General features: G+C 41.7%; 1 protein-coding gene across 2 annotated transcripts in view; it reads left to right on the top strand.

The window, feature by feature from the left end:
* The first annotated feature begins 3,653 nt into the window (after positions 1-3,653).
* Positions 3,654-13,490, top strand: part of mak (male germ cell-associated kinase) — a 37,063-nt gene continuing 27,226 nt past the window's right edge. For both annotated transcript variants that reach the window (XM_042332003.1, XM_042332002.1), the window contains exons 1-2: positions 3,654-3,847; positions 12,268-12,573. In XM_042332003.1, the coding sequence (XP_042187937.1) occupies positions 12,473-12,573 (101 nt within the window). In that variant the 5' untranslated portion in view covers positions 3,654-3,847; positions 12,268-12,472. The remainder of the gene's footprint in view (positions 3,848-12,267; positions 12,574-13,490) is intronic.

The raw sequence follows: 13,490 nt of genomic DNA, 5'->3' as shown, positions 1-13,490 counted from the left end.
TTAATGTAGAAAAATGTGAAGTAACAACAATAATTTGCATTTATATAGCGCCCATCACACAGGGTAGCTGCCCAGAGCGCTTGACAGTGACGGAGCACAACAATGAGCCCGAGGGAGGTGATAGTAAGCACAGTCGAAGAGGAAGTCTTCAGGTGCGACCTGAAGATGGGGAAGGAGGAGGCAAGGCAGAGGGATTGAGGGAGTGTTCCAGAGTTTCAGGGCACAGTGACTGAAAGCGTGGCCACCGACGGTGCAGACACAACGGATAGTGGATTGCGGAGTAAGCAGGTAATTCACTTTGGCAGGAAAAATAAAGAAGCCATCTATAGTCTAGATCAGGTATGGCCAACTTGCAGCCTGTGGGCAGCGTGACTATTTTATTCATAGTTAATGCAGCCCGCATGCAGCCCGCAAGTTGACCAGCCCTGGGCTAGGTGGTAGGAACCTTAGAGGAGTGGAGGAGCAAAGAAATTTGGGGATTCAGATCCACAAATCTCTAAAAAGCCAGTGGGATCTTGGGCTTTATATCCAGAGGCATAGAATAGAATATAAAAGTGAGGAGATGATGTTGAATTTGTACAAAACCTTGATCAGACCAAATTTGGAGTATTGTGCCCAATTCTGGTCTCCACACTATAGGAGCGAAGGAAAGAGTACAGCATAGTTTTACGAGGATGAGACAAGGCTGCCAGGTTATTGCAATCAGGAGAGACTGGATAGGTTGTGTCTTTTTTCGCTGGAGAAAAGACATTTAAAGGTAATACCTAATAGTATTCTTTAAAAATATAAAAGGGTTCGATAAGGTCAACTTAAATTGGCTGTTTCCACTGGTTGGGGAGTCTGTAACTGCGGGACACAAATATAAGATAGCGACAAAGGGATCAAAAAAACAATTTAGGAAGACTACTTCACGCAGAGAGTAATGCCTCCTCCACCGCCTCTCCTCGCTCATCCACCTTAGTAGGAATGCACTCGCATGGTTCGAGTCCTATTTAACCAACCGCCTCCACTTCATCTCGGCAAATGGTTTCTCCTCTTGCCCCTGCCGGTCACCTGTGGGTAACCCAGGGCTCCATCCTTGGCCCTCTTCTTTTCTTAATCTATATACTCCCTCTGGGTGATGTCATTCACAGACACGGGGTGAACTTCCACATGTATGTGGATGACACACAAATCTACTTTGCCTCCTCCAGTACCAACTCCAGGTCTGCCAATGTTCTATCAGTTTGTCTAGCATTCATCAAGGCCTGGATGAGTGTAAACTTCCTGCACTCCCTGGCACCTCCCTACCTCTCCGACCTCCTCACTCCCCAATCCACCACTCGCCTCCGCTCGACTGGCAACGAACGGCCTCCTGCTAGTCCCTCACACGCTCCGCACCACTATTGGAGGTCGCACTTTCAGAAACTCTGGAACACTCTGCCTCAATCCCTCCACCTTGCCCCCTCTTACCTTTTACAAGTCCTGCCAGAAAACCTTCCTTTTCAACTGTGCTTACAGTCACCTCCCGCGCTCCCCCCCCCCCCCCCGCCCGGTGTCAGGTTCTGCCACTACCCTGCGTGGAGGGCGCTATATAAGTGCAAGTTGTTGTTGTAGTGAGATTGTGGATTTGCTGCCTGAAATAGTGGTTGAATCAGATAGTATAGATGCATTCAAGGGAAGCTAAACCTCCATATGAGGGAGAGGTGAATAGAAAGGTGTGGGAGTGAGTAAGGAATGAGTGGACACTTGTGTAGAGTATAAACACTGGTTGGGTCGAGTGGCTCATTTCTGTGCTTTACATTCTTTGTAAACTTGAAGTAAAAATGCTTCCAGCACCACCTAGAGGAGCATTTATTGCAAAACACCTGCATTATTTTGATCCATGAAAGGCTCTAAAGACATTCCATATAATGCCTTATCAGGTGGGTTAAAACATCTCAAAGAACTTCATAGGATTTACTGTAAAGTGTAGTTTTAGGCAAACACAAAACAGCAATGTCCCATGAAGTGAATGAACAATTTTATTTCGATGATTAGGTGCCTAANTTTTTTAAAATGACCTCAGTAAGGACATTGAAGAGGTTACAGAACTTCACTACTGGAATCTCTTCAATGTCAAATGTCCTTATTGTAATATGGAAATTAGAATTTTGAACAGTAATCATTAGAACATAGGAAAACAGGAAAAGGATGTTATTCAGCCCATCTAGGCTTTCCACCAGTTTATTCGATCTAGTCAGATCTTTTTAATCCAATGCCTTGCCATTCACTATATCCCTTTATATCTCTTCCATATCTACAATGTACATTGTCCCGACGCTTTGCAATATAAGTGAAATGCTTTGAGACATCTTCCTAACATGAAAGGTTCTATTTTAAATGCAAGGATTATGATTACTATTCATATATCTATCAATATGGAAAGCTAGATGGGCTGAATAACTCCCCCTGTTCCCGTTTTAATAAGTTCCAATGTTCAAAGGTTTCCTTTATCCCATTTGCGACGTCCAAGACCAAGTAGTGATATCGAAAAAGGGAATTGATTGTAGGGGTTCCTACACTGTTGCTGAGCGCCCTGGAGGCAGAATTAGCTTACAGTGAGCATATCTTTTTGCCAAGGTTCCTCACGTCAGGACCTGAATTAAGCGGTTGGTGTTGAGTAAAACCTGGTACTTGTCATTAGAGCTAGACCTTGAGAACATCAAGGTGGCTGTCCTGTAAAGGTCCTCTCACCACACTGAAGGCAGATACCCGCTAGAGAGCTGATGAGGAAAGTCTGAGGCTTGGGCAACAGCTTCTGGAAGGCGTTACCTGGCGTCTGAGTTCGGAAACACACATTCGTACATCCAACACCTGGAATCTACCTCGATTGGCCTGCAGTGAGGCAAGTAGCTGCTGCTTAAACTCCAGGGAAGGGATGTGTGCCCAAGCTGCAGATAGGAAAATGGTGACAATTCTCTCATGTATTTTACGAAGTGAGCTGGAATGCTGCGGTGGCACTGATGGCATGGTCGAAGAGGAGGGTCTTGAGGCGGGACTTGAAGGAGGCTAAGGAGGGGGCGAGGCGGAGTGATTGGGGGATGGAATTCCAGAGGTTGGGGGCAGAGTGGCTGAAGGCTCTCCCGCCAATGATGGGGCGGGTGGGTCGGGGGACGTGGCGCAGACCAGAGCCGGTTTTAGTTTTTTTTTAATACATATAGCTTTAGGCATATTTCTGCAATCTTTGCTGCTGCCGCAGGCCGCCCTCTGTTGCTAGCGGTTACCAAAAGCGCCGACAGCTGACCTTTACCAAGATGGCGGCCGCTTGGCTTCAGGAGAGGGTCGTGCACACGTCCGAGCTGCGCCACAGGACGGAGGGAAAGCGCCTCGTCTGAGCGGTGCGGCGAGGAGACTGCGCAGGTGCGTCAAGCGGGGCGGGTGTTGGGGAAGAATGGGGGGAAACAAATCCACCGTTAAAGTGCTCGAGAAGCGCAGTGCGGCGGGAGGATTGAAGCCCTTCACACCGATGAGTCTGCGCAGTAGGACCGGACCTGGACAAGCGGCTGTGTGTCGGCCCGCGACGGCTCTCTGGGGGACTGAGCCTGCGCAGGTGTGCCCAAGGAGAGGCGGGGCTGGGGACAGCAGCGTGGTGGCGTGAGGTGAGCCTGCGCAGTGTGACGGAGGAAAGGGGAGAAGGTTGTGAGTCTGCGCAGTGCGGCTCAGTGTGTTCGGTTACCAAGGAGAAAGCGGCGGAGCGACGGAGGGAGCGGAGTGTGAACATAAACAGAGCGGCCGCACCGCGACCCTTCCCGGCCTCCCCCCCCCCCAAAAAAAAACACACACGCACACACACACACAGAGGGCACCCCATCGCCCCGGCATGAAGGTGAGCACTGCCGACCGGCGGCCGAGGGAACATCCCCAGCAACGACTTCGGTCCGTTGCGGGCGACGGGGAGGGAGGGAGGGAGGGGAGAGAGAGACAGCGGCGGGTTTAACCCCGGGGGTTGGGGGGTGGGGAAGGCCACACTCGAGAGAGTGGCGTGTGTTGGACATCCTGACAGAGAGGGGATGTGCCAGTCGGCCTGACACCTGGGAGGAGAGGCCATTTGTCAGTCAGTCAGTGAGTGAGTGAGTGAGTGGAGGTTACCTGTGTGATCAGCTCAGGGACTGAGCTGTCTGCTCAGTACCATGTCCCGATGCTCGGCTTCAGTAAAGCTGCCTCTGGCAGGTTTGGGAGCTTCTGGCAATTCTTCCGGTAGTTTTCCCTCACCTCCTCCTCCTCCTCCTCCTCCTCCCAAAGCATTTGACGGTAAGATCCACGGTTGACCGACCGGCGGACACCCTGCGATGGGCTTCCATTTCATTCCCGACTGGGGAAAAAAAAGTCTGATCTTGTTTGGCTTCTGTCGGTGACACTCAGCGGTGTTGTACAGGGGGCGGAGAGGAATGTCCAGCAGTACGTTGTGTGTCAGTTGCTGATGTTTTTCGAAAGGTCCTGAAGCGTCTATCGTAGGCGCTCTGGGACGCTATCCTGTGCCATTGGTCGCTGTATAAATGCAGGTTGTTGTTTTATGAAGTCTGACAGTCAGGAGAGGAATGGTTCGGAGTGACTATTGGGGGTGATTTATTGTGATCCAGCCTCATGACTCATGGCTGCTAATTTATTGATCGGTAATACTGTGTTTCCCAGCAAGTTAAATGTTATAATTCATCATTATTTCATTCTTTTGTACCCTATATATATGTGTGTGTGTGTGTGTGTATGTTTATATCATTTATTGTGAGCATATTTTGATTGAAACTAATCATAGAATCATAGAATCGTGCAGCACAAAAAGAGGCCATTCTGCCCATCGAGTCTGTGCCAGCTCTTTGAAAAGAGCAATCAATGTCGATCCCACTCCCCAGCCCTTTCCCCATAACCCTGCAAACACGTCCTCCTCAAATACCCGTCCACCGCGTTTTTAAAAGTTGTTATCGAATCGGCCTCCACCACCCTTTCAGGCAACGCGTTCCATCATATATATCATCAATATATCATAACTTTTAACCCAACAGCACAATGGACAAATACACCACTGGAATTTATATAATTCAGACCAAGGTCATCTGTTAAATATTTCTCCCTTGCTAGTAGTATGAGTCAAAATAAAATGAGCATGAACTGCTAAATTAGTAGCATTAAAAATCCAGAATTTTGGAACTAAATTATATTAAACTCTCGCTCAGATGTCAGATATGGGGAAGTAGAACATTTGCACTGTTCCAGTATAGGATTACTTTTCTGGGGATAGCATTAAACCACATGGTAGACACAGAATATAGGGAACAGAATATAGTCTCTGTCTCAATCCACACTGCAGCTGACCTCAAGAGTGTTTGATGTCAGCACTGCAACAACTTGTGTTTACATAGCACCCTTCACACAAGCTCGTGCTTAACAGAGCACTTAACAGTGGCGGAGTTTGATACTAGATATCGATATATTTGTAGTTTAAAATGTGATATGTGTGGGGAGGACAAAGGATGTATTCAGTCAACCAGCATTATGATGTAATTTATTTGTTTGCCATGTTTGTTTGTACTTTATAGTCTTGCTGCAGAAAACGATCACAAATTTGAGCTTTAGAGTTAACTTTCGTAGTTGCCTAGGCTGAAAATCTTCAGGGTCTTTTCTATTTGTGTGTGTCTTTTGTGTGTGTGTATGTATTTTGTTGCTCAATTTTTTTTGCTGAATTAATAGTAATAATAATCCTTGCATTTGATTTACTGTCTTATCGAATTGTTGAGATGTCTCAAATTGCTTCACAAAATCTATTGCAAAGTGGATAGATTGTGTATTTTGTGTTCACAGATCATATTATTATTACTTTTAATTAACAGTTGTGGAGACTAAACATAATAATCACAGATATAGGTATTTGATTGTCAATGGTGATGAAATCAAAAACAGTCTGTTTCTATTGGATTGTACAGAAAATCCTCTACGTATGAATGTGATTTAGAAGTGCTTGGTGCTGGGGGTTGGAAACTTTCACTATAGTTTTTTGGGAATTGGGAAGACTGGAGTATTGAAATGTGAATCCAAGCAGAAGAAAAGGAAGTTTTATTAGGTAACAGCATTGTTACGCAATCTATTTGTCTATACTTTTTTTTACTTTAAAGTTAGAGCCATGAGAAGAATATTTGAGCCTTTGATTTATGTTTAGAATATATCTTATAATAATCTTTATTTTTATTATTATAAGGTACAGCCTAAACATAAGGTATAGACAAATAGATTTGGATTGTTCAAATCAAGATTGAAAACTAATGTCGAGGCTGTGATAGTTAAAATACAATCTGGTTTGCTGTGAGATATTAAATTCAGGATATAATCAGCCCCCAAAAACGTTTGACTTGTGATAAGCTCTGGAACACTTAATCTGTGAAAAGTAATACAGTATAAGTCACTTTTCAACCCTATGTGTAAGTAATTTTTTAATTTGCAAATGAAGACTCTAGAATCTTTCCATATTACATTTATATTTACATATCCTGAGTGTATGCAAGGAGAGGAAAGCATTGACTGGTTACAAGGCAACCTGGCAGGATGGGTTATTTTTAAGGAAATGTGAGAGAAAATAGATGAGGCTCTTGTAAAAAAAAATTAAGGAGTTCCACAAGCTGTGAAAAATAATAAATGTTATTTAATTCAAAATGCATAAAGCTATAAACCAGTTATCCCAACATTTGTGGGTTGGGGCAAGTCTTGACAAACTCATCATTTAACAATCCTGCTCATCGTGTCTGTGGTAGTGCTCATTCCTTGGACTTTGCTTAAAAACAACCGGCTTCTGTGGGACGCTGCTGTGCGCAATTGGCTACCGCGTTTCGCCCACAAATATACAGTCAATTTACTTTACAGCATATTCTGTGAAGCGCTTTGAGACGTCTAGAAGACGTGAAAAGCGCTATATCAAATGCAAGGATTATATTATATTAACAATGCATCATGGTGTTTTATGTGCTTGGGACTGGGCTTGAATTGTGGGATCCTATTAATTTTTCGTAAGTGTCTGTTTAACTATTTTTAGTGTTTAATGTGTGTGAGCAGAACGTCCTCCTGGTGAAAGTTTTTGAGTTTTGGCAGGAGTGGGCTGAATACAATTCTTGCTTTCTTCTGTTCTTAACTTGATTAGTTATATTCAGCTATTGCATGTTCAATAGGCAGGTAATAAATTAGGCTTTTTTAGGAATTCATATTTAGCTATTTATTCAATGGGAGCAGAGTGGGAAGAATTCCTGTCCCTCTTAAGACCTGCCAATGCGCCAGGCTGGCTGGTGTGTCATCAGCTTTGTGTCACAAAACAGCCATGATGTGAATGACCAATTTTATTTGGGGGATTGTTGACCAGGACACTGGAAGAAATTAGAGTACTGCAGACCTGCCCGACTAAGGATCCGGTTTACCGAGAGAGCAAGGTGGACTCAATTCCAGCTTTCTGCTGCTAAGCAAGTCCAAGCACCTCAGAGCCAGTTCAACCCCAAGGATATGTGCTTCTCCTCCCACCACCCACCCCCAAAAAAGAAGTGGGGATTTGCCAGTATTGTGCATTCAGTTTTGGAAATGGGAAGTTTGGGAGCTATCAGGCAAGAGGACACGAGTGGGAACATACAAATAAATGCATCTCTTTCAGCCCATTCGTGATGTACTACAAAAGTACTACTCTACCAGAAATTGTGTTTCTTTTTTTAAAAAAAAGTATTTGGAACACAAGATCAGATTACAATATTAGTAATTCTAGTGCCTGCAGTGCTGAATCAAGGATTACATTGAGCTGAGCCTTTGGTCACCTTCCTCCCCCTCCCTCTGGCTTGGTCCCGGGATCTGTTACTGTGAAGCGCTCTGAGACGCCGTCCGGCGTGGAGGGCGCTATATAAATCCAAGTTGTTGTTGTTGTTGAGCTGACTACAGGACGTAATGTAGAACCAATTTATTAAATGTGTGACATTGAAGGAAATAGGCGCATTACTGAACTTGATTACTTTCAATGCAGCAAGATAGTTTGTAGTATGTCCTCTGTTTGTCCTAGATTGTAATCCCTCTTTAATCGTAAAGAGGGGGATTACCTTAATCAGTGCATTAGATATATATCAAGCCTTGCGTTATGTATAGTTGAGAATACTTTACATTGTTTTTAATTTTAATCTGCAATAAAATAGCCATTGCTGAATCAGTCAGTTCTGCATTACAAAATAATTGGTGGTACAGTGTAGCAAACTGGATAAATACCATACATTGAACCTTTTGATTTGTTACCTGAAATGAAAACAATAGGATTACTATTGGAGATCAGACACATATTGGAGGTTTTGCACAATTGCTTTGGAACAGCCAGATCTCCCTTGTGACTATTTAAAGACAACATTGAGTGTACTGTAATATGTGGTCTGTATGTGCCTGGAGGGATTATGTTTGGAATAGATTTAGAAACTGTCCTATATACATGCACATAGATGAAATTTTGGAAGCTTTTGTACAAAATTATTCATGTTATTCAGAAATATATATATTACCACAAACAAAAAAGAACACCTGTTTTAATTGCACTAGTGATTCTAGTAGTGAAAGATTTTCACCATTCAGTGCACTAAAAATTATCTACTTGTAATGGCAGCCAATCTCAAATTGTCACTTTCAATTGATTGTCTTGTCAAAGTTCTTTCTCGATACCTTGAACAGTTTTCTTATTAGTGAGATTGGACTTCATAAATCAGAAAAGATAGGTTCTGCAACTAAGTTTTTACTTTCAGCCTGAACCTCAGCCTGGTTTGAAACAACAGCACACTTTTTACCACTAGATTGATTCAGGATCATAAAACTGAAGTGATCTTATTTGCATGCAATTGGTAACGAGGGGTCATAAACTCACAATTATATCTGGGAGAGATAAGGGAGCAGTTAGAAGCAACTCTCACGGAGGCAATTATTAGAACATTAAATATTTTACGACAAATAGCTATTAAAGTTGAAATGTTCAAAGAGAATTGGAAATGTTCAAAGAGAATTGGATAAGCATTTAGAGAGGAATACTTTAGAAGGATTTGTTAAAAAGCAATGAATTAGAATAATGAGCTCCGTGGGATTAGATACCATGTTACACTTGAGAGCCAAAGTGCCCCCTTCCGAATAAAAAATAATACAGTGGAAGCCGGTTAAGCTGGATACGCCTGGGCCGGCCGTTTTGTCTGTCTTAACCAAAGTTTCATGATCTCGTCCCACCAAGCGTGGCGCCGCCTCCTTGCGATTGACGTTCCCATTGGATGGGAAGGGGACCAATTAGCGACGGCTCCGAGGTGATTGACAGCTTGAAGCTGCTTGTGAATGGATGGGCAGCCATTCACAAGCGGCTCCAGCTGTCAATCAATCATGATTTGACTCCTCCCATTCTCATGTCTTCCCCATTTCTTGCCCCTCACTGATTGACAGCCCAACTCCAGCTGCTTGTGAATGGCTGCAGTCCGCTGTCAATCAATCGTAATGTGACTCCACCCATCTCCATCCTGGAGCCACCCGTTGCTGAATGGAGCAGTTCACACTGGCACCTCCCTACCTCTCCACTCTGCGCGCTCCATTCCACTACCTGCCGCCTTCGTTCAACTGGCGCAGGTTTTCTGGACGTCTCTCGTCCCCTCTGCTACACCATTGGCAGCCATGCTTTTAGCCACTATGCCCCGAATTTCAAAGTCTATCTCAATCCCTCCATCTTTCCATCTTCAAATCACACCTGAAAACTTTTCTAAGAATAATAATCCTTGCATTTGATATAGCGCTGTTTACATCTTCTAGACTTCTCAAAGTGCTGTAAAGTGAATTGACTGTGTATTTGTGGGCGAACGCGGCAGCCAATTGCGCACCACAGTGTCCCACAAACAGTCATCAGTTGAAAATGACCAATTTATTATTGTTTTGTTTTGGAGGGATTATTATTAGGCTCTGTGTGGAGTAAGGAAACTTGCCCAAGGTTTCGCCCTGTCTGGAATTGAACCCAGGTGTCTCACTTGCAAGGCGAGTAATGTTTATGAAAATTGCACTCAATTCAAGAAATAAGGAAGACCAGATCTATAGTTGGTAACAGTGTTCTTTGTTATAAGATTGGCTTCAGAAAAGCTGATGTTTAATCTGAGAGTGCAATTTGCACAAACCATTCCTTCAGATAGAATGTTTTTATTGTCCCTGTGGGCTCCACAGCAATTGGAATTGCCTCGTGACTGCATTGATGTGAATGTTTGAAATCTATATGAGCGGTGAAAACAATAAAGCCTGCAAACATATTGAGATAAAAAACTGATGGAAGAATTTTGAACAAAAAAAATTGTGAGAAGGAAATTGAGAACAGAGTGAAACTTAAATTCTGAAGCAAATGAGAAATAAATGTAAAAATTATCTGTTCATTACATTACTGAAGAAACAGTATTATCTCTTGTCTCATTCTTTCTCAATTCTGAACCTCTTAAGGGTATATCTAAATTATAAAACTTACAATAATAAAAGATAATGAAATGTTGTTGGAGTAAGAAGGTAATAAAAGTTTACGTTTATAGAATACCTTTCACATAAACAAAATACAGATGGATTAATTGAAGCGAAGTGAATGTTCTGGGGGCTAATGAAACAGTGAAGAGACAGATGAAGCAAAACAAAATTGAGGAAATATTTTTAGCATTATAATGTGCTTTTTTTGCTTTAAAGATTGTTTTGTATTAGACTTAACAACTGCATTTTAAATATTAACCAATTTGATTCGACATTGATACTATATTAGAAAAATATCTGCCTCACATTTAACAAACAAGTCCCATCTTAATCTCTGCTGTCACATGTTGTTGCCTATCCCTTTAAAAAGTGCCAGAGTGAATGTGCATGAATGATAAGATTCCTTCCAGCAAAATTTATAGACTATTAATAACTTGAACAAAGTACTCAAAATTCCTGATGGCTGAGCGGTCTTTTCACATTTAATTCTTTAAAATTCTAAGATGGTTCTATATCAGAAACATCCAATACCATTCTTGGAAGGATAGATTAAAGATCATCACAATCCTTGCTTGAGGATCACAATGGACTTTAATCCTACCACTAGGAATGGCAATTTCATTCTTCACCAGCTACCAGATTTGAATATTATTTTAAACATTAAAGGATCACTTCACCTTGTAGGCATGAATTCCTCCATTCTCTTGTTCAGTGTTTTTTAAATCATGACTGCCGTAATGTGAAAAAATCGAGGGAGAAATTCTCCAGAAGTCCGGTGGGGGGAGAGTCGATCCCAAACTTGTTGTGGTAAGTTTTAGCTGCAGTTTACATCCACTTGATAAAGTGCTGCTTAATTATCCCCGGCTCGTGTCAGCCTGGTTCGGTTGGTCACCTCTGAATCAGAATTGAGATTGTAGTTTCAAGCCTCATGTCAGAGCTTTGAACTAACTCACAGTCTGGGTTGCCACTCCAATACACCGCGCTGTATTGTTGGTGGACCCATCCTTTGGATGAAACATTAAAACAAAGACCCATCTGCCTGTTCAGGTGAATGTTAAAGATCCTATGGCAGAAAGAGAAAGGAGTTAAAGATCCATATTTTAAATAGAGAGGAGTTTCTCCTGGTGTTCTGGTAGTCAGTTTCCCAAATAATAAATAATCATAGCTGTTTTGGGGGACACTGATATGTGCAAATTGCCTCCTGCTTTCACCCACAAAATATGCGGTAGGCAATTAAACTTCACAGTAAATTCAATGAGCACTTTGAGACATCAACAAGGCATGAAATGCGCTGTATCAAATGCAAGGATTATGATTATTATTATGATAGAAATGCAATATATTTTTCTATTCTATGAATACCATAATTTTTTCCCTGGTTTTCTTTAGGTATCAGTTTGACTTAGTTTATAGCCCTCTCTGGGTCAAAACGTTCAAGTCCTACATCAGGACTTAAGCTTATAATAAGCTAACAGTTTAGTACAGTACTGGAGGGATGCACTGTTGGAGGTTCTATTTTTCAGATAAGACGTTAAACTGAATTCATGACTGTCTGTTCAGTTGGACATAAAAAGATTCCATAATATCAGTCAAGAAAAGCAGATAGATTTTCTCGGTGTCCTGGCCAACAATGCTTCAGATAAATTAATCATAGTTGTTTGTGGATGTTGGTAATGCAAATAGTTGCTGTGTTCGCTTGCAAAACACAATCACTTACAATTGACAGTAATTATGGAGCACTTTCATGTGATTTTTTTTCTTTAAAAGCTAAATCTTGTTTTGCAGCAGCTTGGCAGAAGATGGCAGAATTGCATTTGAGGAGATTATGATTGTGCATTAAAACCTTGGCCAAAAAATGGATTCTTTCATAACCAAGAGAGACATCTGGTGGCTGTTTAAATAAGGACTGTAGCAACAAACCTTGTTAAAAGCGAAGACTTATTGAACACGTATTCTGAGTACTGAACTGTGGATTGTAATTGAGAGAAAAATGAACCGATACACAACCCTTAAACAGCTTGGCGATGGCACTTATGGCAGTGTTCTTATGGGAAAGAGCAATGAATCTGGGGAACTGGTGGCAATCAAGAGGTATGTGAGTCGTTGCTCAGAATTTGCTTTAAATTCATGGACTTCATTCTTTTCATGTTTCTGTATAATAATGACCCTGTAATGTATACACTTACCCAATATTAAACACGACTGAAATTTACAATACAAAAGATTAAAACATTAGTTTTCATCATCCACCATTGATTTAGGAAGGAATACTCAAGATAAAGCGACAAATAAAAATATAGATTAGAATGGGGATCATCTTTAATTATCTTTATTTGTCCCTATCACCATGGTAAACCATGACAATTTCTGTAGTTTTTTTAAAAATGGTGTGATTATTTTTAACATTTCCCAAAGTGCACAAAACATTTTTGTGGTTCATTTTTGCCTATTTACCCTTTCACTTAAGAATCTCCTGCAACTCTTCAGGATTATTTGCTTTTTGGGTTAGAATGAGATTTTCCCATGATAATCCTAGATAATCCATGTTTGTATATTTGCCAACCAGCATAGAATCGTTATCATACATGTCAAGTTTAAAAATAAATTGGTTAATTTAATTTTGCCTTTTATTTAAAAGAAATACTATGTTTGACAAACAGTGTTTTTGGTTCAGCCCAAACCTTTAAAACTACAGCAACAACTTGCATTTATATAGCGCCCTTCATTCAGGCAGCGTCTTGGAGTTCTTAATACAGTCAAACTACTGTATTAACTTTGTGGCTTCACTGTCAAGCAGAAGGTTGAATGTCTTCCTGCCTTATCAAAGGGATCACAAAAGTAGCCCCGTGGGACAGTTACACTCATATTCCAACGCTGTCTTCAGCGAGTTTGAAAGTCAGAAGGCAATTGAATACTTGTTCCTGCATTACTTACCATTGTAAACCCCAACCTCCTAAATGTCTATGGTCAGTACGGGAACATGCCTTTCATGACATGCTCTAGAATTG

This window comes from Callorhinchus milii, unplaced genomic scaffold (assembly GCF_018977255.1).
Source record: "Callorhinchus milii isolate IMCB2004 unplaced genomic scaffold, IMCB_Cmil_1.0 Scaffold2, whole genome shotgun sequence".
In the NCBI taxonomy this organism is placed as follows: Eukaryota; Metazoa; Chordata; class Chondrichthyes; order Chimaeriformes; family Callorhinchidae; genus Callorhinchus; species Callorhinchus milii.
This window is presented reverse-complemented; position numbering and strand designations above follow the sequence as displayed.